The sequence below is a fragment of the Phyllostomus discolor genome, chromosome 12 (assembly GCF_004126475.2).
Source record: "Phyllostomus discolor isolate MPI-MPIP mPhyDis1 chromosome 12, mPhyDis1.pri.v3, whole genome shotgun sequence".
In the NCBI taxonomy this organism is placed as follows: domain Eukaryota; kingdom Metazoa; phylum Chordata; class Mammalia; order Chiroptera; family Phyllostomidae; genus Phyllostomus; species Phyllostomus discolor.
The window spans coordinates 21,671,677-21,693,404 of NC_040914.2; the positions used below are offsets into that span (position 1 = coordinate 21,671,677).

The 21,728-nt window shown below is 46.6% G+C and overlaps 2 protein-coding genes across 2 annotated transcripts in view; both read left to right on the forward strand.

Annotated features, from left to right (window-relative positions):
• The first annotated feature begins 2,551 nt into the window (after positions 1–2,551).
• LOC114510591 (myeloid cell surface antigen CD33-like) lies at positions 2,552–10,941 on the forward strand. The gene is made up of 6 exons (XM_036012862.1): positions 2,552–2,573; positions 4,565–4,618; positions 4,687–5,067; positions 5,269–5,544; positions 5,773–5,820; positions 10,853–10,941. The coding sequence occupies exons 1-6, from the start codon at positions 2,552–2,554 to the stop codon at positions 10,939–10,941; spliced, it is 870 nt and encodes a 289-aa protein (XP_035868755.1).
• A 10,576-nt stretch (positions 10,942–21,517) lies between these two features.
• The window catches only part of LOC114510986 (sialic acid-binding Ig-like lectin 8), a 44,108-nt gene continuing 43,897 nt past the window's right edge, over positions 21,518–21,728 (forward strand). Inside the window, exon 1 of the mRNA XM_028529547.2 lies at positions 21,518–21,621. Coding sequence (XP_028385348.2) covers positions 21,518–21,621 — 104 coding nt within the window. The remainder of the gene's footprint in view (positions 21,622–21,728) is intronic.

A 21,728-nucleotide genomic window follows, 5' to 3' on the forward strand; every position in this document is an offset into this window, starting at 1 on the left:
TGCAGGTGGGATCCACACTGAAAATGCAGGCATCACTGATGGTGTGGGAATGTTATGAAAGCTGGACCCTATTCCTCCCTCCTCTGTGACCACAGGTCTGACTCCACTTTTTGTTGTGTGGAATGGTTCTGGGAGGGGCATATTATGGGATGGGCAGATTCCTGAATTTGGTGGAAAAGAACAGGCTCTAGTATTTTCTACATTTAAGTCTTTAAAAATGTATGCAAAACTGTGGTGTAAAGATACCATGCTTGGTTAATAATAATAAAAAAAGAAATTAAGGACACAATTACATTTAAGGTGAGGATTGGGGCTCCTTTGGTGGGACTGGATTTGGTGATAATGATGGCTCCAGGGGAGGTCCTGAGTTGCCCAGAACATTTTATTTTCTTCTATCTTATTTTTTGTTTATATATTTATTTATTTATTGTTAGAGAGGGAAGGAGGGAGGGAGGAATGGAGAGAAAGATGGGTGTGAGGAAGAAACATGGATGGGTTGCACCTCATAAGCACCTGACCTGGACCAAACCCACAGTCCAGGTTTGTGCCCAGACATGAGTCTAACGGGTGACCTTTCCTTTATAGGATGTCACCCAACCCACTGATGCATGCCTGTCAGAGCAAAGAAAATGCATCTTTATGTCCTCAAGAGTGTTTTTTTTGGTGATGATTCACTGAGTTGTTTTTGTGGGGCATTTCTCCTATATTTCTGTCCCCCAAAAATGTATCAAGAACACCAACATGGGTGTAAGGAGGTGTTGCCTCACATGGGTCCCCCCTACTTTCTTGTAGACCCCTCCAGCCACACAGTGAAAAAGCAACCATCTGTGAAAAGAGGTGCGTGTGTCCTCTCTCAGGACGTCCTCACCAACCCTGTGGGCAGACGACTCCCAGGCTGGTGTTCCTCACTCCAAGGTTCCTGCCCCCCAGACTGCTGGGAGCAGAGCCTGCACTGGAAAAGCCCAGGAGGTTGGAAGACCCAGCCATGCTCTGGAGCAATGAGAATTCTGGCCTGTGAGATACCAGTGATGAAGACAGCCAATATGAAAGGAGAAGTGTTTACCTGTTTCTAAATTGCTCCTTTCTGCACACTCTGTCCCACCAAACCCCTCGGTACAGAGAATCCCAGCCTGTGTTTCCCACATGCCTTTCCAGTGGGTCTCCTCCCCTTGATGTCCCCAGTATGTGTTAACACACAGAATCCCCAACTCTCTAGCCCAGTGTCCCCTCTGCCCAGTCCTCCTGAGACCCTGCCTCCAACCAGGGAGTGAGTGGCACCCCACCCCAAATGTGCACCCTACATCGCAGCTTCTGCCCCGAGGAGTCCAAATACCTGAACATGTGTTGTGGCCCCTCTGGACAGTGAGTCCTGGGACAGTGTGTGACCTTGTGAGTGGAGAGAACATGCTCACCATGTGGATGCTGAGGGAGGAAAGACAATGGGCTTCCTCAGTCTCCTGGACCCAGGCAATCTCCCATGTTCCTGAGTCCCAGTTTTGTCTGGGCTGACCTCCTCACACTCTACAGCCTGTGACTAGGGGGTTTGGGCAAAGGAACCCATTTCTATTTTGCATAAAATTATTTCCGTTGTTTTGTATGTGTGTTCTTGTGCCAGTACCTGGCTGTTTTGATTACAATGGCTTTGTAGTATAGTTTGATACTCCACATTTGTCCTTCTTTCTCAGGATTGCTGAGGTTATTTGGAGATATTTTGGATGGTTCCATACAAAGTTTTGGAATATTAGTTTTCTATATGTGAAATACTCTATTGTTGTTTTAAGAGGATTTGTATTGGGTTTTAGATTTATTTGGTTAGTATGCTATTTTCATGATGTTAACTCTTCCAGTCCGTGAACATGATATATGCTTCCTCTTGTTTGTATCTTCCTCTATTTTTCTACAATGTCTTATAGTGTTTTCTGTACATGTCTTTTACCCTCTTGGTTACATTTATTCCAAGTACCTTACTTTTGTGTTACAATAGTCAATAGAATTATTTTGTTAGTTTCTCTTTCTGATAATTCATTATTCCTATATAAAAAGCCACTGATATATGAATAAAAATTTTTGTATATGCTACTTTGTCAAATTCATTCATTACATCTAGAAGTTTTTTGGTGGAGGCTTTAATGATATCTATTGATGGAAGGGAACATGGCACACAGAAATCAACCCAAGGCTTTATGGACTTTTACTATTTGACAGGGAGTCAAGAGAAAACAATGGAATGAAAACAGTCTCTTCATAAAACGGAGTTGGCAAAGTTAAGTAAATACAGACAAAAAATGGAACTAGATCACCAGCTTGCATCACACAGAAGAATATACTCAAAATGGATCACATATAAGTCACAAGACCATAAAAATCCTAGGAGAAAATACAGGAAGTAATATTGCAGACACCTTACATAGCAATATTTTTTCCAATTTATCCTGGAGGGCAAGGGACACAAAAAAGAAATAAGAAAATGGGACCACATCAAACTGAAAACGTCAGCACAACAAATGAAACCACCCACTAAATGAAAAGGGAACCCAGTGTATGGGGGAACATGATTGCCAATGATACATCTGGTAAGGGATTAATTTCCAAGTGTATCATGAAGTTATACGACCAAACACCAGGAGAATAAACAATCCAATTTCAATATGGGCTGAGGGTCTTGGCTGGTGTGGCTCAGTTGGTTGGAACTTTGTCACATAACTGAAGAGTTGCAGGTTTGATTTCTGGCCAGAGCACATATCTAGGTTGCAGGTTCAATCCCTGTTCTGGGCACATCAGGAGGCAAACAATGAGTATTTCTCTCTCACATCAGTGTTTCTGTCTCTCCCTTTTCCTGTCCTTTGTTCTCTGTCTAAAAACAATGAACAATTTTCCTAGGTGAGGGTAAAATAAATTTTAAAAAATGGACAGAAGACCCGAATGGACACAGACACTTCTCTGTAGAGTACACACAGATGTGTCCCACAGACATAGGAAAAGATGCTCAATGTCACTAATCATCAGAGTGATGCCAATTAAAACTACAACAAGGTGTCACCTCATACTTGTCAAAAAGGCTACCATCAATAAATCAACAAACAACAAGTGCTGGTGAGGAGATGGAGAAAAAGGGAACCCTCCTACACTGTTGGTGGGAATTCAGGCTGGTGCATCCCTTGTGCAAAACAATATGGAGTTTCTTCACAAAATTAAAAATGAAACTGCCTTTTGATACAGAAATCCTACTTCCGAGAATATACTGTATGAATCCCAAAACACCAATCGCCTGTAATGTATACACATCTGTGTTCATTGCAGCATTATTTACAATAGCCAAGCCTGGAAACAGACCAAGTGCCCATCAGCAGCTGAGTGGATAGAGAACCCTGGTACATTCACACAATGGAATACTACTCAGCTGTAAAATGGGAGCTCTTACCCTTGTGACAGTGTGGATGGAACTGCAGATTATTATGCTAAGAGCAACCAGCCAGTCAGTGAAAGACAAACACCATGTGATCTCACACTTCTATGTGTGGAATCAGGGAACAAAAACTGATGAACACAATAGAACCAGAGGCATGGGTACATGCATCAGACAACAGACCTCAGATGGGAGGGTAAGGGGGCTGAATGAAAAAATGTAAAGAGATTAGCGATGTCCTGGCTGGTGTGGGTCAGTGGACCTAGCACTGGACTGTGAGGCAAATGTCCCCAGTTCAACTTCCAGGCAAGGCACATGCCTGTGTTATGGGCCAGGTCACCAGCTGGGGACATGTGGGAGGAAAATGATCAGTGTATCTCTAGCACACTGATGTTTCCCTTTCTCCTATTGTCCTTTCTTTCACCCCTCCCTCTCTCTCAAAAAAAGAGGTTAGGTAAAGAACATATATGCAAAGCCCAGCACTCAGAGAATAAATAGTGTGGTGAAGGTAAGGGTGTTGTGGGGCCTGGGTGGAGGTTGGCAAAGTGGGGAAAACTGTGGCACATGTGTAACAGCATCAACAGTAAGAACAGGAAGTGCCCTCCATGGAGGAGGGCATGAAGGGAAGCAGGAAGTGGGCCAGGGTTCTGAGGGGTGTGACTTGGTCGTCTGTCACCCTCCCTGGCCTCAGGGCTCTCAGGAGTGGACCTGGGAAGCAGATGGCTGAACTCAAAGGGCTGTCCTGCCCCTGATAGAGTCCCTTTGAAGCTTTTCCTCTGATGAGTGTTACCTCTGTGACCTTACTCTCATCTTCCTGTGCAGTCTTTGGTCACTATTACAGTATTTCGTTCCAGTTTTTGATAGATGCACCCTGAGAAGCAAACTCTCCCAGAGGGCACATGACACTGCCAGCCTCAGAGAGGCTGCTGCTGCTGCTGCTTCTGCTGCTACTGTGGGACCTGCAGTGGGAGAGAGGGCCTGAGGAAGGATTGTCCAGGTGGGTGTGCAGGTTCCCTGGGCTGCAGGGTGTCTGCCTGCTCTGCACAGAAAGGGGCTGAGCTCCAGCTCTGAGGTTCCTCCTCTGTGGACAGGGAGGCCCCATGTTCCTCCTCAGCTTCTGTGGTTGCCCTGCATTGCCTTCCTCCTTTTCACACGTAGAGGCCCAGATACCTCCAGAGATGCTGTGGCTGCTGCTGCCTCTGCTATGGGCAGGTGAGTGCCTGAGGGTCTATGCGGGGTAGGTAGTGTGAGGGCTGTGGCTGACCCTTTATTCTCTGCAGGGGCCCAGGCTCAGTCTCCAGGATTCATGATGCAAGTACAGAAGTTGGTGACGGTGCAGGAGGGCCTGTGTGTCTCTGTGCCCTGCAATGTGTCCTACCCCAAGATTGGCTACACTGAGCCTGACCCAGCTTATGGATTCTGGTTCCTGGATGGAGCTAATACAAACAACGTTGCTCCAGTGGCTACAAACAAACCAGATCATAAAGTGCAGGAGGGGACCCAGGGCCGATTCTTCCTCCTTGGGGATCCCAGGAACTACAGCTGCTCCCTGGACATCAGAGACGCCAGGAAGACACATGGCGGATCATACTTTTTTCGGGTGGAGAGAGGATCTATGAAATTTTCTTTCAAAGATTACAAGCTCACCGTGCATGTGACAGGTAAGACACAGTCTCCTGGAGACGCCACAGGGAAAGTTCAAAGTGACCCTGGGGCAGGGCTGGGATGGCCCCATCCTGGAGGTGATGGGGGTGCAGCAGGTGAGGGCTCAGAGGGAGGAGCTGGAGCACAGTCTGAGGTTTCTCTCAGGGCTGCACATGGGACCTTCATCCTGATACCCTGTCCCCCCTTCTCCTCACCAGCCCTCAACCACACACCTGACATCCTCATCCCTGGGAACCTGGAGTCTGGCTGCCCCATGGACCTGACCTGCTCTGTGCCCTGGGCCTGTGAGCGGGGCACGCCCCTCCTCTTCTCCTGGATGTCAGCTACTCACCCCTCCCTGGTCCCCAAGACCCACAACTCCTCAGTGCTCACCCTCACCCCACAGCCCCAGGACCATGGTGCCAGCCTGACCTGTGAGGTGACCTTGCCTGGTGCCAGAGTGACGACGAGAACCATCCACCTCAATGTGTCCTGTGAGAACTGGACCCAGATATGGGGTCCCTGCTGGGGGCCTGAGGGCAAAGGATGGTTGGGGGTCAGGGCCTCAGACACTGAGTACTGGGTCCAGAGTATGCTCTGGGGTAGGGTCAGTGGCCTGCCTGCTTCCTCCTTTTCCCCATTTAAGCAGCTTCTGGGCATAAAGAGCCAATGTCTCCCTGACCCCACCACTGACTTTGGTCCCCAATATCTTTCTGTCCCAGACTCTCCACAGAACTTGACTGTAACTCTGTTCCGAAGAAGCAACTCAGGTAGGAAGGAGCTTGTCATGGGCTATTGGGGAGCAGAGCCTCTTCCAAACCAGGGCAGTGGGGGTCCTACCTCATCCTGAAGTCATCCCAGTGACCAGACTCCCACATGTGGAGAACCCAGTGTCCTTCTGTTCCTCCTCCCCCATGGGTGCTGTGAGCAGCTGTTCCATCAGCTCTCCCCCCCACCCTGTCCCAAGGACCCTCCTGTCCCCTTCGCCCGGCACCAGGAGAACAAGGCACCATCCACATGCAGAGCAGGCCTCTCAGGGCCCCTGTCCCTTCCTCTCCTGACCAGCTCTCCAGCATATGTTTTAGTTTCCCTCTGATACTTTAATCGACATGTTTAAACTGGTAATATAGTCACAGGACCTACAGTTGAAAAGGTACTGAAGTGTGTCCTGAGATGCCCAGTCCCCTCTGGGTATGTGAAAAGTGTCCAGACGCTGCTGTGAGCTCTGGTTTGTCCACCTGAAGGATCTGATAGGTCCTTGGACATCAGTAGGACCCATGTCCTCCTTCCTCCCCCTGATTGTGGCCTGTCCCACAGCATGAGGGTGTGGTCATGTCAGGTCATCTACCAATGGAGAACCACAGGCTTCCTCTTCTTCTGTTAACCTAAACTCTGCAATGAGTTCTCCTGTGTCTGCTCTCCCACCTGTGCGTGTCTGTCTCTGTGGGATAAGTTCCTAAAATCAAATGTAGCTACTTGAAATGTTCTTTCTGGTTTTGGAGAAGTGGTAAAGTGCAGCTCTGTGCAGAAGGTAGACAGTCACATTCCCACCAGCGAGGGGTGAGAGAGTTTGTCAGACTACACGTGTGTGTGTCTGTCTCTCCACTGCTCTCTGTGTGTACTCTTCTTCTTTCCCTTGATCTCTGTGTCACTCTGACCCTTGTTCTTTTTCTCCTCCTCTCCGCACCCCAGTCCTGAGGCAGTTCATGTCTTGAAGTTCATAATAGATACCTGCGTCTGGTCTGTGGAGTCGACAGCAACCCCCCTGCCAGGCTGAGCTGGACACACAAGAACCAAATCCGGAGCTCCCCTGAGCCTGGGGTCCTGGAGCTGCCCAGAGTGCAGGTCGGAGATACAGGGAAACTCACCTGCCAGGCCCAGAATCCTCAGGGCTCCCTGCACCTCTCTGTGAACCTCCTTCTGCCCAGTGAGTGCACCAGGGGACTGGGGAGGGGCTGGGGGAAATCAACACCCACCGCACCCTTACATCCACCCAGCAGCCCCTGAACTTTCAAGGGCAACTCACCTCTGGTCTGGGCAAGGCTAGGAAGCCTGAAATTCCCATGGGAACCAAAGTGTTCCTGCTTTCTTCCTGCCTGGCCATCCCTCCCTCCCATACCTCCACTGGAGTGGAGGCATGGGAGGGAGAAGCAAGAGGACTGAGGTGGGTCTTGGGAGAGGGGATGGGGCTGGAACAAGTGGGTCTTGGGATACAACGTCCTTGCTTTTCAGGCTGGGATGTGGATCAGGCCAGTGAGACACTGATCAACCAAGAAAACCTCAGCAATCAAGAGCAGTATATCCACAATGTAGTATTTCTTTTAAATAAAAATGAATGCAAAACTGAATAATTTTGCATTGTAAGGATGTACCACTTCCAGTTCCTCCATTGACCAGTTGATGCACATTGGGTGTTTCCCCTCTTTGGCTGTTATACTGCTGCTGTGACTGTTGCTTAACTATTCTTTTCATTTCTTTATTGTTTTTCTGTTGCAGTCGTCCTGATCCCCCCCCCCCCCCCCCCTCTGCCCTCATGTCTCCATCCTACCCCTGTTCCAACAGTTAATTCCCACACTGGAATCCTTGTCCTTGGAAACGTGTCATCCATACACGTTTTTTGTTTTTGTCCCTTCCCTTTCTTTCCACCACTATCTCCCTCTCTCCTCCCTTCCTGTCACTTGCAGTCTGTTTGCACATGTTCTCTGTTTTCTTGGGCTTATACCTGGGAGTGGAATTGCTGAGTCAAATCGTAGTTTGTATGGGTGAACTTGGAGGGAATTCCCAACTGTGTTCCACGGTGGCAGCACCATTTCACATTCCTACCAGTGAAGGGCTGTTTCACTGTGGTTTTGTTTGCATCTGCAATAAAAATAATGCATTTGTTTCCTTGTCAATTAATTGTTCATTTCCGTGTCATCTTTGCAGAAAATCTTCTTCAAGTCTTTTACCCATTTTTAATTGTTTTTTCTTACTGTTTTCCATTTTAAGTATGTTTTATTGTTTATGCTATTACAGTTGTTTCCATTTTTCTCCCTTTCTTCCTCTCCATCCCATACCTCTGTTCCCTCTGGCAATCCCTCCCCTTAGATGCTGTTCATAAGTTGTGCATGTAAGTTCTTTGGCTTGTCTTTTTCCTGAATATTCTTAACCTCCCGCTGCCTATTTTGTACCTACCAATTATGTGTCTTCATCCCTGCACCATTTCCCCCTTTCTTCCCTATCCCCCTCCCATCAGATAACCCTACAAATGATCCTCATACCTGTGATTCTGTTCTTGTTCTGATTGTTTGCTTAGTTTGCTTTTGTGTGTTTTAGGTTTAGCTGTTGATAGCTGTGAGTTTGTGGGCATTTTAATGATCATAGTTTTGTTCTTCTTCTACCTTTTTCAGTAAGTCCCTTTCACATTTTGTGTAATAACAGCCTGATGATGTGGAATTCCTTTTAGCTTTACCTTGTCTGGGAAGCTCTTTTATTTGCCCTTCTCTTCCAAATGAAAGCTTTGCTGGACAGAGTAAATGTAGGTTGTAGGTCCTTGCTTTCATCACTTTAAATACTTCTTGCTAGCACCTTCTTATCTGTAAAGCTGTTCAAGAATTCAGTTGGTAATCTTATGGAAACTCATTTGTAAATAACTCTCTGCCTTTCTCTCACTGCTTATAAGATTCTCTCTTTATCTTTTAACCCTGGCATTTAGTTATGAATGTGTCTTGGGTGTGTTCCTCTTTGGGTCCAATTTGGTTGGGACTCTCTCTGTGCTTCCTGGACTTACATGTATGTCTATTTCCTTCACCAATTTTAGGGAAGTTTCTTTTATTATTTTTTCAAATAGATTTCCAGTTTCTTGCCTGTTTTCTTGTCCTTCTGGACCCCTATGAATGGAAATGTTGGATCTCCTGAAGGTGTCCCAGAGATTACTTATAGCACTGGTCCATTTTTTTTTAAATTCTTTTTTCTTCTTGTTTTCTGATCATTTTTTTTGCTTCCTTATGTTCCAAATCATTGATATTGTTCTTGGCTTCATCCACTGTACTTGTGTTCCCCTATAAATGTTCCTTATTTCAAAAACAATCCTTCACTTCTGAGTGGATCTTTTTATGGTGCTGAGGTCCTCACTAAGTTCCTTGAGCATCCTTATAAATGGTGCTGTGTCTGCTCCTCATCTTGGCAGCCTTCCTGTGTTTGTTTCTATGTTTTTAGGTAGACCTGCTTTGGCTCCATTCTTGGTAGTGTGGTTAATATAGTAGGTTTTTTTGTAGGGTCCAGTGGCCCACCTCCCCTCTCACTGAAGCTTAGTATTTGAGGTGCACCCTTTGTGTGGGCTGAGTACAATCTCCTCTTGTAGTTGACCCTTGGTTGGCTGTTGGCAGGTCACATGGGAGGGATTTACCCAGGCCAGTCAGCTGCAAGGACTAGTGTAACCACTTGCCACAAACTTCCACCCTCTGTGGAGGATCATCTGTGCAGGGGCAGATGGTGGAGCTCCAACATTGTCTTAGCTGGTCCACTGGGTACACTGGCCCTGGGATATTCCATGGTGCAGGCCAAGGTCAGCACCCACTTGTGTTTTGCCTTTGGCTACCCTTCCTGGGCTATGAAGCAATCTGAGAAGGCTGTTATTTGTGCTGGGCCTGGAGGTTCCCAGGTGAAACCAAGGTGTGAATCTAATCTGGCTGATGCTAGTGTCATGGGTCTCACTGAAGCCAGCTATTGCTTGTTGGATAGCATTTAGAAAGTTGTGAAGCATGAGCCAAGGCCAACCATTCATATGAAAAAGCAGCTTGGGTGGGCCCACAAGTTGGGTGGGACAGAGCCTCTGGTGATCTCCCATGTGGGTCTAACAGTGTTAGCCAGGTTGATGGAGTCTCACATATGGTATCAGCCTGCTTGCTCTGTGGGCAAGTGGAGGGAGGGCTCAGAAAAGGAGCAAAGTCCTCTGCTTGCCCTGATGCAAGACACTTCAGCCTCTCCCAGCATGCCACTGGGGCCCTTCTAGGGAGCACCTGGCACTTGAGCTCAAAGGGAGTGAGTCAGAGTAGATGAGTGCATGTGTAGGTTTTTTAAGAGGAATTGCTTAGGGATCCAGTGGTTTCTCCTACTGTCATAATTCCCCCTAGTTTTTTTCATCCAAAAGTTGTGGGGCTTAGCTTTCTGGCACTGGAACCTTGGACTGGGGGGCCTGGTGTGGGGCTAGGCTTGCTTGCTCCTGAGATGTCTGTGTGGAGTGTTTATCTACCACACATGTGTAAGAGACCAGCCTGCTCCACATCTGTACACCTCCTACAAGTGTGGATGGATGTAGTTCCTTTAATTCTGTATTTGTCGGACTTCCATTTATCTCGATTTCTGATGGTTCTAAGTGATGCTTTTTCTATATTTTAGTTGTAATTTTGATGTGGTTATGCAAAGAGGGGAGCCATGTCTGTCTATGCCACCATCTTGACTGGCAGTCTCATTTGAATTTTGGTTGTTGAGTTGTAAGAGTTCTTTATGTGCCCTGGAGATATGAATCCTTATCAATTCAATGATTAGCAAACATTTTTTGCTGTTAAACATGTTGTGTTTCCATTTTGTCCATAGTGTACATTAATGAATAGAATGTTTTATTTTGCTGAATTCCAACTTAGGCCTCTTATTTTCTGTGGAACTGCTGAAGGTCAGGGCAGGGTCAGGGGTCAGAGTAGACGTGATCTCAATCCAGTGATGCAGAAAGGTGACCTACAGATTCCTAGTGACAGGGGAAAGACACAGGATTGTGGTCCTAGAGGTGACTTTGTCCACAACCTCTTTTTTTATCAAAATCAGGGTCCATGGCAGTGGTGGTGCTGGTGGCCATTGCGGAGGCTGTTGTCAAGATCCTGCTCCTCCTCCTCAGCCTCATCATCCTCATGTGAGGTTTGCCCCAGCGGGGAGGGAGGTGAGAGAAGGGCAGGGGCATGTGGATGAGTCCCGAAGCAGAGCTGGGGATCCCAAACAATCAGGGGTGGGGCTGTCTGGAGTTAAGCATTGGTGGTGAGGACTCACCATGGAGAGCCACTGTGAGGGTCCTGGCTGGGAGGTACCTGCTGTGCTCCACACAATCTGTGGGGCCAGACCAACCTTCTCGTACTTCAGTCTCCCTCCATTTCCTGGACAGAGAACAGGAGATTGGGTCTGCTGCCCACTGCAGCCCTAACCAAGTGGACTGAAAGATCTTGATTTCTTCTCCCTGAGTCAGGTACCACTTCAGGAAGGTGGCGAGGCCCACAGAGGGCATGGAGAAAGCCAGCACTGTCTCAAGTTAATCTCTCAGGTGAGTATGGTAGGTGCCTCACCATCCTCTACATCCCTCTGACACCTCTTCCTGGATGGTCCCTGGAATTCCTCCACTCAGCATTGGAAAACGTGAGCTGTTACGTTGGTCCCCAAATGCACTTCTCTGCTCAGGTCACCATCACAGTGATGTCTAGGTGGCTGCCTTCTCTGAAACCAGGTGTGGGTGGCATTTCTCCACTTTGCCCTCCCTCTCTTCTCCCCATTCCAGGAAGTCACTGTGACTTGTCCATCCTTCTTTGTAGTAGCAGCTAAAATTGATGCTGTCTGCTCCATGTCATGACCTTTGTAGTGCCTGTGGCCTCCTCTCCTCCCTGAGCCTCAAACATACCCACCTTGTGCCTCCAGATTGTGTTGCCTGAGACTCACCATCCACTTCCTGCCAAGTATGAACAGCAGTGTTTCTTCTCTATGGCCCCAAATGAGGTGCAATCAGCATGGGCTGGATGAAGACCTGGCATGACTCCTGTCTCCTGGTGGACATTTTACCAGATTTCTCCATGTCCCTGAATCTCACACCAGCCATGCCAGGGCCTTTGTGTCTCTGAGACTTTGCATGTGCAGTTCCTTCTGCTGAAATGCCCTTCCCTTTCCTACATCTCCAAGGGCTGACCATTACTGCAATCCATTCAAAGTCAACTCATGTTATGTGTGTATGTGTTCATGTGTGTGAGAGTCCTGGATGGCTTTGAAAGAAACAATAATTAGCCATGTATTTAGAGATCCCTTATGAAGGATAACGGAACACCTAGGAGGTGTAAGCATTATCATAGGTACTGAGGATGCCACCATGAACCCAGCATCAAAAGTTTCTCTCATCCAGACGCTGTCATTCTGAAGACAAAAAGGATGCAAATAATGAAATAAAATTATTAGAGCATGCTGAATGGCCATATGTGTTTAGGGAGGAAACATGCAAGGAAAACAAGAGGTGACATGAGGGTATAGCATGGGGCATCTGAGAGTATGAACTCTGATGTTTGAGCCAACTCCTGATGATGGTGAGAAAGAAGATTGGTTTGTTTCCTTAAAGTACAGGGTGTATTTAGTAATAATATGTCACATGAGGGGACCCCCCCAAATGGAATTATCTTCTGGAGGGAAGGCCTTTGTACTACAGGCTTCCACCCCTAGGTGAGTGTTCTAGAAACCCACCTGTTTCAGTGCACCACATGGTGGTGTTGTGAGAGACTATATACAGCGAACTTTCTTGAAGACTCTTTCAGTGCATTTTCCCATTTCCTGATGGGTGATTTATGACTGCACCTGCCCTCACTGTGCTGAGTTTTCAGTAGCTTTTGACCAAAAATGGCCTGACCCTCCTACCATCCCATTGCTATTCTTCTGATTTTGCCCTGAGTAATTCTTTTTTGTTTGTTGTCTCTTGAAAACAGTCCTTAAAAGGAGATGTATTGCTTATGGAAAGAGGTGGAACAAAAAAGGCAGAAGCACTAAAGGCTTTTAAAGTAGACAAGTTCAAATACTGTTTCAAGCAGTGAAAAAAAGTCTCAATAAGTGTGTTGCATCCAATGGAGTATAATTTGAAGGTGACTGAAGTTTGAACATGTAAGAATAAATACTCTATTTTTATAAATAAGTTTATCTGCTTTTTGGTCATTCCTGGCCACATGTTCTCGAAAGAATTAGTTAAAGGCTATAAAGCAAAGGAGGTACACCAGGACCAACAGGGAAGTGTTCTGCCCCCTCTGAAGCCACTTGGATGCCCTCAAATGCAGCCTGTCCCCTGTGACTTCCTGGAGCTCATTCTGAACTGGGCTGCACAGAGCTTGCCTTTATTCTGTCTGAGGCCATAGTGGAAGTGGGGTGCCTGCAGCTGCAGAGGCAGCATGAGAAGCCTCCTCTCTCTTCATCACCTGCTGCTTGTTTTATTCCCTCTCTTTGACTAAAACCACCTCCTCATGGACACCTGTGGCCTCCTCATCCACAAGTGAAGGGTCACTCTGGGCTCCCTTTACTTCTTTGATTCTCTTTGTCTTGCCTACAAAAACCTATCCTCCCTGGTCCTGCATCCCTGAGCAACCCCTTTCAATCAATCCCCAGGAGAGTTTCTCCTCAACGTGCTGTGTTTTCCCTGCAAACTTCTCCTTAAATGAAGTCCATGCAGCCACACTGCAATTTTCATCTGAACCCTGAAACTATGCCCCACTCCAACCCAGAGTAACTACATGAAGAAGAATCATTGTGGATAACATAGGGAGCAGAGAGAAGGATAAGGGAGCACCAGCCTACTGATAAGAGAGTTCACGTGTCCCCACACCCCTTCCTCTTAGGCAGGCTCCCACTTTTCACCATCCCTGAAGTTGGATCTTAAGGTAGAGAGATCAGACCCCTTTCAGAGCTGGGTGATCTTTGAGCTCAGGACTTGGCCACTATTTCAGCACCACAAACAGCACCACTCAGGTGCCTGGATCCCATCAGGTCTATCTTCTGCAGTGGGAGGACAGGCAATCCATTTATGCTGGGCCACCTTCACTGATTACAGCAAATTGCTTCACCATAAGGCTGGAGGGAGGGGAGAGTTTACTCTATCAGAGCAAATGAGGGGTATTCAGAGACAAAACACTTTTATATCATCATCCCACCAGGACAAGAATTGGGCATCAACTATTTTATGCATAATGATTCCTAAAGGTTGTGTGATGACAGAAAACCATCCAGCTCAGTGTCTCCTATGAGTGTGGGGCCAGGACCTCCTGGGCCCTGAGCACAGTAGGAGTCCCAGGAGAGCTCATGGTGTAGGATACTCAATGCCTGGTTCCTGGGGAACAGACTGAGGAGAGGGACAGGAGGAATTCCAGAACCTACCTTTGCTATTTTTGTGGCTTTAGATGTGGGTGAAGCCAACACCTATTACACCTTTAGTGACTAAAGAAGAACTTTACATTTATGTCTCAAATACTCCATGCCACTGAATATCACACCTTTCAAGAACACAGTACAGGTGAGAAAAAAATCTTTCCTCTTTGGGACCAGCTGGAAGTGGGGCCTCTGCCACCTCACAGCAGAGCTGGGTTTGTAAGAGCACAGGATGGGAAGGAGGAGCTCATACATAGGATGTCTCATGTTCTTAGAGTCAGGGTTGTGCCCACAAGTCTTCCTGATGAAATTGTGATGAATTCCAATGCTCCATCTAAGTTTCTCAGGCTTTCATAAGGTAAAGTCTTGGAGGCCAAGAGATGTGGCCTCAGCACCTTGTACTCAGAGGTTTAAAGCCATCTTGTCCCAGGATCCCAGAGCTTCTCTGGTAAAGGAAGACTTCAGACACTGATTCTTATGAAGGAAATACTTCTCTTGTTACTGTGTTATAAATGATGTCATGGATATTCTTAGCTGTGAACAGTAATGGGGCTTAAGAAGTGGAAAAATTAAATGGAGTCTTAATTTCTCTGCTTGTAAGAGCATGACAACCAGAACACCAGTCACTTCACCTCTCTGTACCTCAGTTTCCTGTGCTGTTAATGAGAGGAGACCAACCCCATCTCTCAAGGGTGTTGTGACATATGGAAAGCCCTGTATACATGGTCTCACACAGTGTGTTCACTGTGTGCAGGTGCTTATCCTTTGACAAAGCAAGTTTCTGCCCATAGCTTGCTCTGATGCTAGAAGCACTGTGACCCATCATGCATTACATGAACTCATAATGGTTGAGTAAAAGGAGCCAAACTTTCTCCAGCAATATCCAAACAGGAAAATGAAGAAAGAGTGCACTCCTACATGAAGTTAGACAACAAGAAAATGTAGTATGACAGCGAAAATTTCCTGATCCTGAAGATTCAACTTTTTCTCTGAAACCAGGAGTATAGGATAAATGTTAGGCTGAGAAAACCCAATAATTTTTACTGAGATTCCCCAATAGACACATCATCCCAGTCATATGAGTGAACACACCTGAATGAAGTTAATGAAGACTTCATGAGAAGGTGCCTTATTTATCATTGGTTAGGTATTGAGGTTTTCCTGACCTTAGTGTCTTCTATTAAATTATTATGAGTTCTGGTTCTGGCACAACCCCAGTGGAAGATGCATCTCTGGGTGTTGGAGAGAACCCTAGCATTCATCAGAGTCTCAGAAGAGACAGTAGAGTTCTGGACCCCAGGAAGTGCCTGGTGAACCCTATGTGAGTTTCACCCTTTCTCTCTCCTTTCAGGGTCACTCCACTTTGGACACTTAGGTCTCAAAGAAGTGGACTGAAAGCAGCATCCACTCCCCAAACACTGACTAAGAAAGAAGGGGAAGATAACATGTCTTTAACACATTTTTTTAACTGTGTTGAAAATGAAAATGTGAAAAATAATCACATAAATACTATACACACCTATTCATCTGCTATTGGTTCTATTTGGGCCCTCAGTGGATTGGATATTCTTTTCACCCACACTAGGGAAGGACATTCCACTTTGCTGAGTCCACAGATTTAATATTCTACTCTCACCTGCAAATACCTTCAGAGAAACAACCCCGAGTGACGTTTAATCTCTGCAGCCCGTGGCCCAGTCAAGTTGACCTTCCACTGGCATAGATGTCAGATAGCCAGTATAGTAACACACACACGCTGCAGCCTGAGATGGACCATTTCCTGCCTCAGCTCTGCATCAGCACCACGGACAATACCACCACTCTTAGCTAGCCATCCCCAGGAGCCACCCTGTGATCTGGGAAGGCGGGGCGCACCCTATGGGCCATCGATGGGCCACTGCTGGGCCAGAGGTGGTTTTGGTCCCCAGCAGCACCTAAGTGGGTAGCTAGTGCAGTATCTCCAGCACAGTGGGAGAGTGGTGGGATTGAGAATACCCCACCTGAGCCCAGTAATTCTCAGAATCACCTGCAGGATGGATGTCCCTTGTGACTGCCTGAGAGTCCCTATCTTGTCCACACTGTCTGTTTCTCACTGAGAACTTACCTTCCAGTCCTCAGAAGGAGAGCTGCATGCAGCCATAGGCTGTGCCTCCCCCACCATAGGCACCCGTCCTGCAGAGCTGAAAGTGTCAGGTAAGCTGCCTGTCTCCGAACCAGATGTTGCTCTTCTAAAAAGAAAGGGGTAGATCTCTCCTATTGACTCCTTTTCTTGAAGTCTGAGGGCACAGTGTGGATGACATTTAATGTATGAATGAATGAGTGAAATTTTCTTCTTTACATAATGGAGTAGGGACAATTCTTCACTCTCAGATTAACACAACTTCCTGTTTTCTTTGTTTTTTTTTTTAAAGATTTTATTTATTTATTTTTAGACAGAGGGGAAGGGAGAGGGAAAGATAAGGAGAGAAATATCAATGTGTGATTGCCCCTCATCTGCTCCCCACCTGGAACCCGGTCCACAACCCAACATGTGCCTTGACTGGGAATTGAACTGGCCCCCATGTGGTTTGCAGGCTGTTGCTGAATCCACTGCTCCACACCAGCCAGGACTAGCATCCTCTTTGCAAGCCCAACAGATCCTGAACAGGCAAACATTGATGAAGTGGCTACCTGTGAGCACCGTGGTGCATGAGAGAGGGCACTGCTGTGATTGAGGCAGTTCCCTTGCCACTCTGGACCTCCGTGTCTTCTGCAGATCTAAGAGATGGAGCTAGAAGGCTTCCCAGATCTGATGGCCCATATGTTACAAGTTCCTCTGAGGCAGGCAGTGAGATTATCTGTGGTTTCTCTGTGCCTCTTTCTCCCATTGTTCTGCAAGTCTGGGACAGCCAAAAACAGACTGATGTGGTCCAGCCCATCTGACCTCAGACATGGAGCAGTTCAGTCCTGCTGGGAGAGAGTGAGTTGGTCAGAACAGGGGCCCAGGAGGGCTGTGGGGCTGCAGGTGGGATCCACACTAAAAATGCAGGCATCACTGATGGTGTGGGAATGTCCATGCATGCTCAACCTGCTCCTCCCTCCTCTGTGACCACAGCTGTGACTCCATCCATGCTGTCTGGAATGGTTCTGGGAGGGGCATGTTATGGGATGGGCAGATTCCTGAACTTGATGGGAGAAAACAGGCTCTAATATTTTCTACATTTAAGTCTTTCAAAATATATGTAAAACTGTAGCATTAAAGGTAGTATGCTTGGAGAATTAAAAATCACAAAGGAAATCAGGGACAGAATAAAATTTAAGGTGAGGATCAGGGCTCCAATGGTGGGATTGGATTTGGTGATAACAATGGCTTCAGTGAGGGTCCTGGGTTGTCCAGAACATTTTATTTCCTTCTTTCTTATTTATTTATTTATTTATTTATTTATTTATTTATTTATTTACTTGCTTACTTACTTACTTACTTACTTACTTATTGTAGAGAGGGAAGGAGGAAGGGAGAAAGGAAGAGACACGGATTTGAGGGAGAAACATCAGTTGGTTACATCTCATAAGCACCTGACCGGGACCAAACCCACAGTCCAGGTGTGTGCTCCAACAGGAATCTAATGGGTGACTTCTCCTTTGCAGGATGCCACCCAAACCACTGATGCATGCCTGTCAGAGCAAGAAATCCATCTCTATGTTCTCAAGTGTGTTTATTTGAGTTTTTCTTGTGTGAGCATTTCTCTGTATGTGTCTTATGTTTCTGCTCCCCAAAATGTATCAAGAACTCCAACATGTGTCTAAGGAGGCACTGCCTCACATGGGTCCCCCCTACTCTCCTGAGCCCTCTCCAGCCACACAGTGAAAAAGTTACCATCTGTGAAAAGAGGTGCATATCTCCTCTCTCAGGACGTCCTCACCATCCCTCGGGCAGATGAGTCCCAGGCTGGAATTCCTCACTCTGAGAGTCCTGTCCCCCAGACTGCTGGGAGCAGAGCCTGCACTGGCAAAGCCCAGGAGGCTGGAAGACCCAGCCATGCTCTGGAGGAATGAGAAGTGTGACCCGTGAGATAACAGTGATAAAGACAGCCACAATGAAGGGGGAAGTGTTTACCTGTTTCGAAATTGCTCCTTCCTTTCTGCACCCTCTGTCCCACCAAACCCTTCAGTACAGAGAATCCCAGACTCTGTTTCCCACGAGTCTTTCCAGTGGGTATCCCCTTGATGTCCCCAGTGTGTGTTAACACAGAGAATCCACAACTCTCTGCCCCGGTGCCCCACTTGCCCAGGTCCTCCTGAGACCCTGCCTCCAATGAGGGGGTGAGTGACACCCCACCCCAACTGTGAGCTCCTCATCCCAGCTCCTGCCTCAAGGAGTCCAAACACCTCAACATGTGTTGTGTCCCCTCTGGACGGTGAGTCCTAGGACAGTGTGTGACCTTGTGAGTGGAGAGAACATGCCCATTATGTGGATGCTGCAGCAGGAAAGATAATTGGCTTCTTCAGCAGCCCTGGACTCAGGTCATCTCCCATGTTCCTGAGTCCCAGCCTTGTCTGGGCTGATCTCCTCACACCCTACAGCCTGTGACCAAGGTGTTTGAGCAGAGGGACCCATTTCTAACTTGCATAAAATGATTTCCCTTGTTCTGTGTGCCTGTTCCTGTGCCAGCACCAGGCTGTTTTGATTACAATGGCTTTGCAGTATAGTTTGATACTCCAAATTTGTCCCTCTTTCTGAGGATTGCTGAGGTTATTTGGGGATATTTTGGAGGGTTCGATACAAATTTTTGGAATATTTGTTTTCTATATGTCAAATATTACATTGTTGTTTCAACAGGATTTGTTTTGGGTTTTTAGATTTCTTTAGGTAGTATGCACATTTTCACGATGTTAAGTCTTCCAATCTGTGAGTATGGTATATGCTTCCACTTGTTTGTATCTTCCTCTGTTTTTCTTCAATGTCTTGTAGTGTTTTCTGCACATGTCTTTTACCCTCTTGGTTACATTTATTCCAAGTACCTTACTTTTGTGTTGAAATAGTCAATAGGTTTATTTTCTTAGTTTATTTTTCTGTTAATTCATTATTTGTGTATAAAAAGACCACCAATATATGAATAAAAATTTTGTGTATTGCTCCTTTGCCAAATTCATTCATTACACCCAGAAGTTTTTTGGTGGAGCCTTTAGTGATATCTATCAATGGAAGAGAACACGGTGCCCAGAAGTCCACCCACAGCTTTATGGACATGAATATTTGACAGAGAGTCAAGAGCGTAAAATGGAGTGAAACCAGTCTCTTCAAAAAGGGTGTTGGCAAAGTTAGGCAAATACAGGCAAAAAATGAAACTAGATCACCAGCTTACACCACACAAGAGAATAAACTCTAAATGGATTACATGTAAGTCAGGAAACCATAAAAATCATCAGAGGAAATACAGGCAGTAAAATTTCAGACACCTCACACAGCAATATTTTTTTCCCATTTATATCCCAGAGGGCAAGGGAAACAGAAGAAATAAGGAAATGGGACCACATCAAACTGAAAACCTCAGCATAGGAAATGAAACCATCCACATATTGAAAAGGGAATCCCATGTACGGGAGAACATGATTGCCAATGATACATCTGGTAAGGGATTAATTTCCAAATACATCGTGAACTTATACAACCCAACACTAGGAAGATAAACAATCCAATTTCAATATGGGCAGAGGGTCTTGGCTGGTGTGGCTCAGTTGGTTGGTACTTTGTCACGTAACTGAAAAGTTGTGGGTTTGATTTCTGACCAGAGCTCATATCTAGGTTGCAGGTTCAATCCCTATTCTGGGCACATCAGGAGGCAAACAATAAGCATTTCTCCCTCACATCGATATTTCTCTCTCTCCTTTTCCGTATCCCTTGTTCTCTCTCTAAAACCAATGAAAAATATTCCTAGATGAAGATAAAATAAATTTTAAATAATGGACAGAAGGCCTGAATGGACACAGACCCTTCTCTGTAGGGGACACACAGATGGCCCACAGACATGGGAAAAGATGCTCAATGTCACTAATCATCAGAGTGATGCCAATTAAAACTACAATGAGGTGTCACCTCATACCTGTCAAAAAGGCTACCATCAATAAATCAACAAACAACAAGTGCTGGTGAGGAGGCGGAGAAAAAGGGAACCCTACTACACTGTTGGTGTGAATTCAGGCTGGTGCATCCCTTGTGCAAAACAACATGGAGTTTCTTCAAAAAATTAAAAATGGAGCTGCCTTTTGATCCAGCAATCCTACTTCTGAGAATATATTGTATGAATCCCAAAACACCAATCGCCTGTAATGTATACACATCTGTGTTCATTGCAGCATTATTTACAATAGCCAAGCCTGGAAACAGACCAAGTGCCCATCAGCAGCTGAGTGGATAGAGAACCCTGGTACATTCACACATGGAATACTACTCAGCTGTAAAAAGGGAGCTCTTACCCTTGTGATAGTGTGGATGGACCTGCAGATTATTATGCTAAGAGCAACCAGCCGGTCAGTGAAAGACAAACACCATATGATCTCACACTTCTATGTGTGGAATCAGGGAACAAAACAAACTGATGAACACAATAGAACCAGAGGAATGGGTACATGCATCAGACAACAGACCTCAGATGGGAGGGTAAGGGGGGCTGGGTGAAAGGAGGTAAATTAATTAGTGATGTCTTGGCTGGTGTGGGTCAGTGGACTGAGCACTGGACTGTGAGGCAAATGTCCCCAGTTCAACTTCCAGGCAAGGCACATGCCTGTGTTGTGGGCCAGGTCACCAGCTGGGGGGACATGTGGGAGGAAAATGATCAATGTATCTCTAGCACACTGATGTTTCCCTTTCTCCTATTGTCCTTTCCTTCACCCCTCCCTCTCTCTCAAAAAAAGAGGTTAGTTAAAGAACATAGATGCAAAGCCCAGGACAGAGACAATGGTGTGGAGAAGGTCAGGGTGCTGTGGGTCTGGGTGTAGGTGGGCAAAGTGGGGAAAACTGTGGCACATGTGTAACAGCATCAACAGTAAGAACAGGAGGTGACCTCCATGGAGGAGGGCATGAAGGGAAGCAGGAAGTGGGCCAGGGTTCTGAGGGGTGTGACTTGGTCGTCTGTCACCCTCCCTGGCCTCAGGGCTCTCAGGAGCGGACCTGGGAAGCAGATGCCTGAGCTCAAAGGGCTGTCCTGCCCCTGATAGGGTCCCTTTTTAGCTTCTTCTCTGATGAGTGTTACCACTGTGACCTCACTCTCACCTTTCTGTGCAGTCTTTGGTCACTATTACAGTATTTCGTTCCAGTTTTTGATAGATGCACCCTGAGAACCAAACTCTCCCAGAGGGCACATGACACTGCCAGCCTCAGAGAGGCTGCTGCTGCTGCTGCTGCTGCTGCTGCTGCTACTGTGGGACCTGCAGTGGGAGAGAGGGCCTGAGGAAGGATTGTCCAGGTGGGTGTGCATGTTCCCTGGGCTGCAGGGTGTCTGCCTGCTCTCCACAGAGAGGGGCTGAGCTCCAGCTCTGAGGTTCCTCCTCTGTGGACAGGGAGGCCCCATGT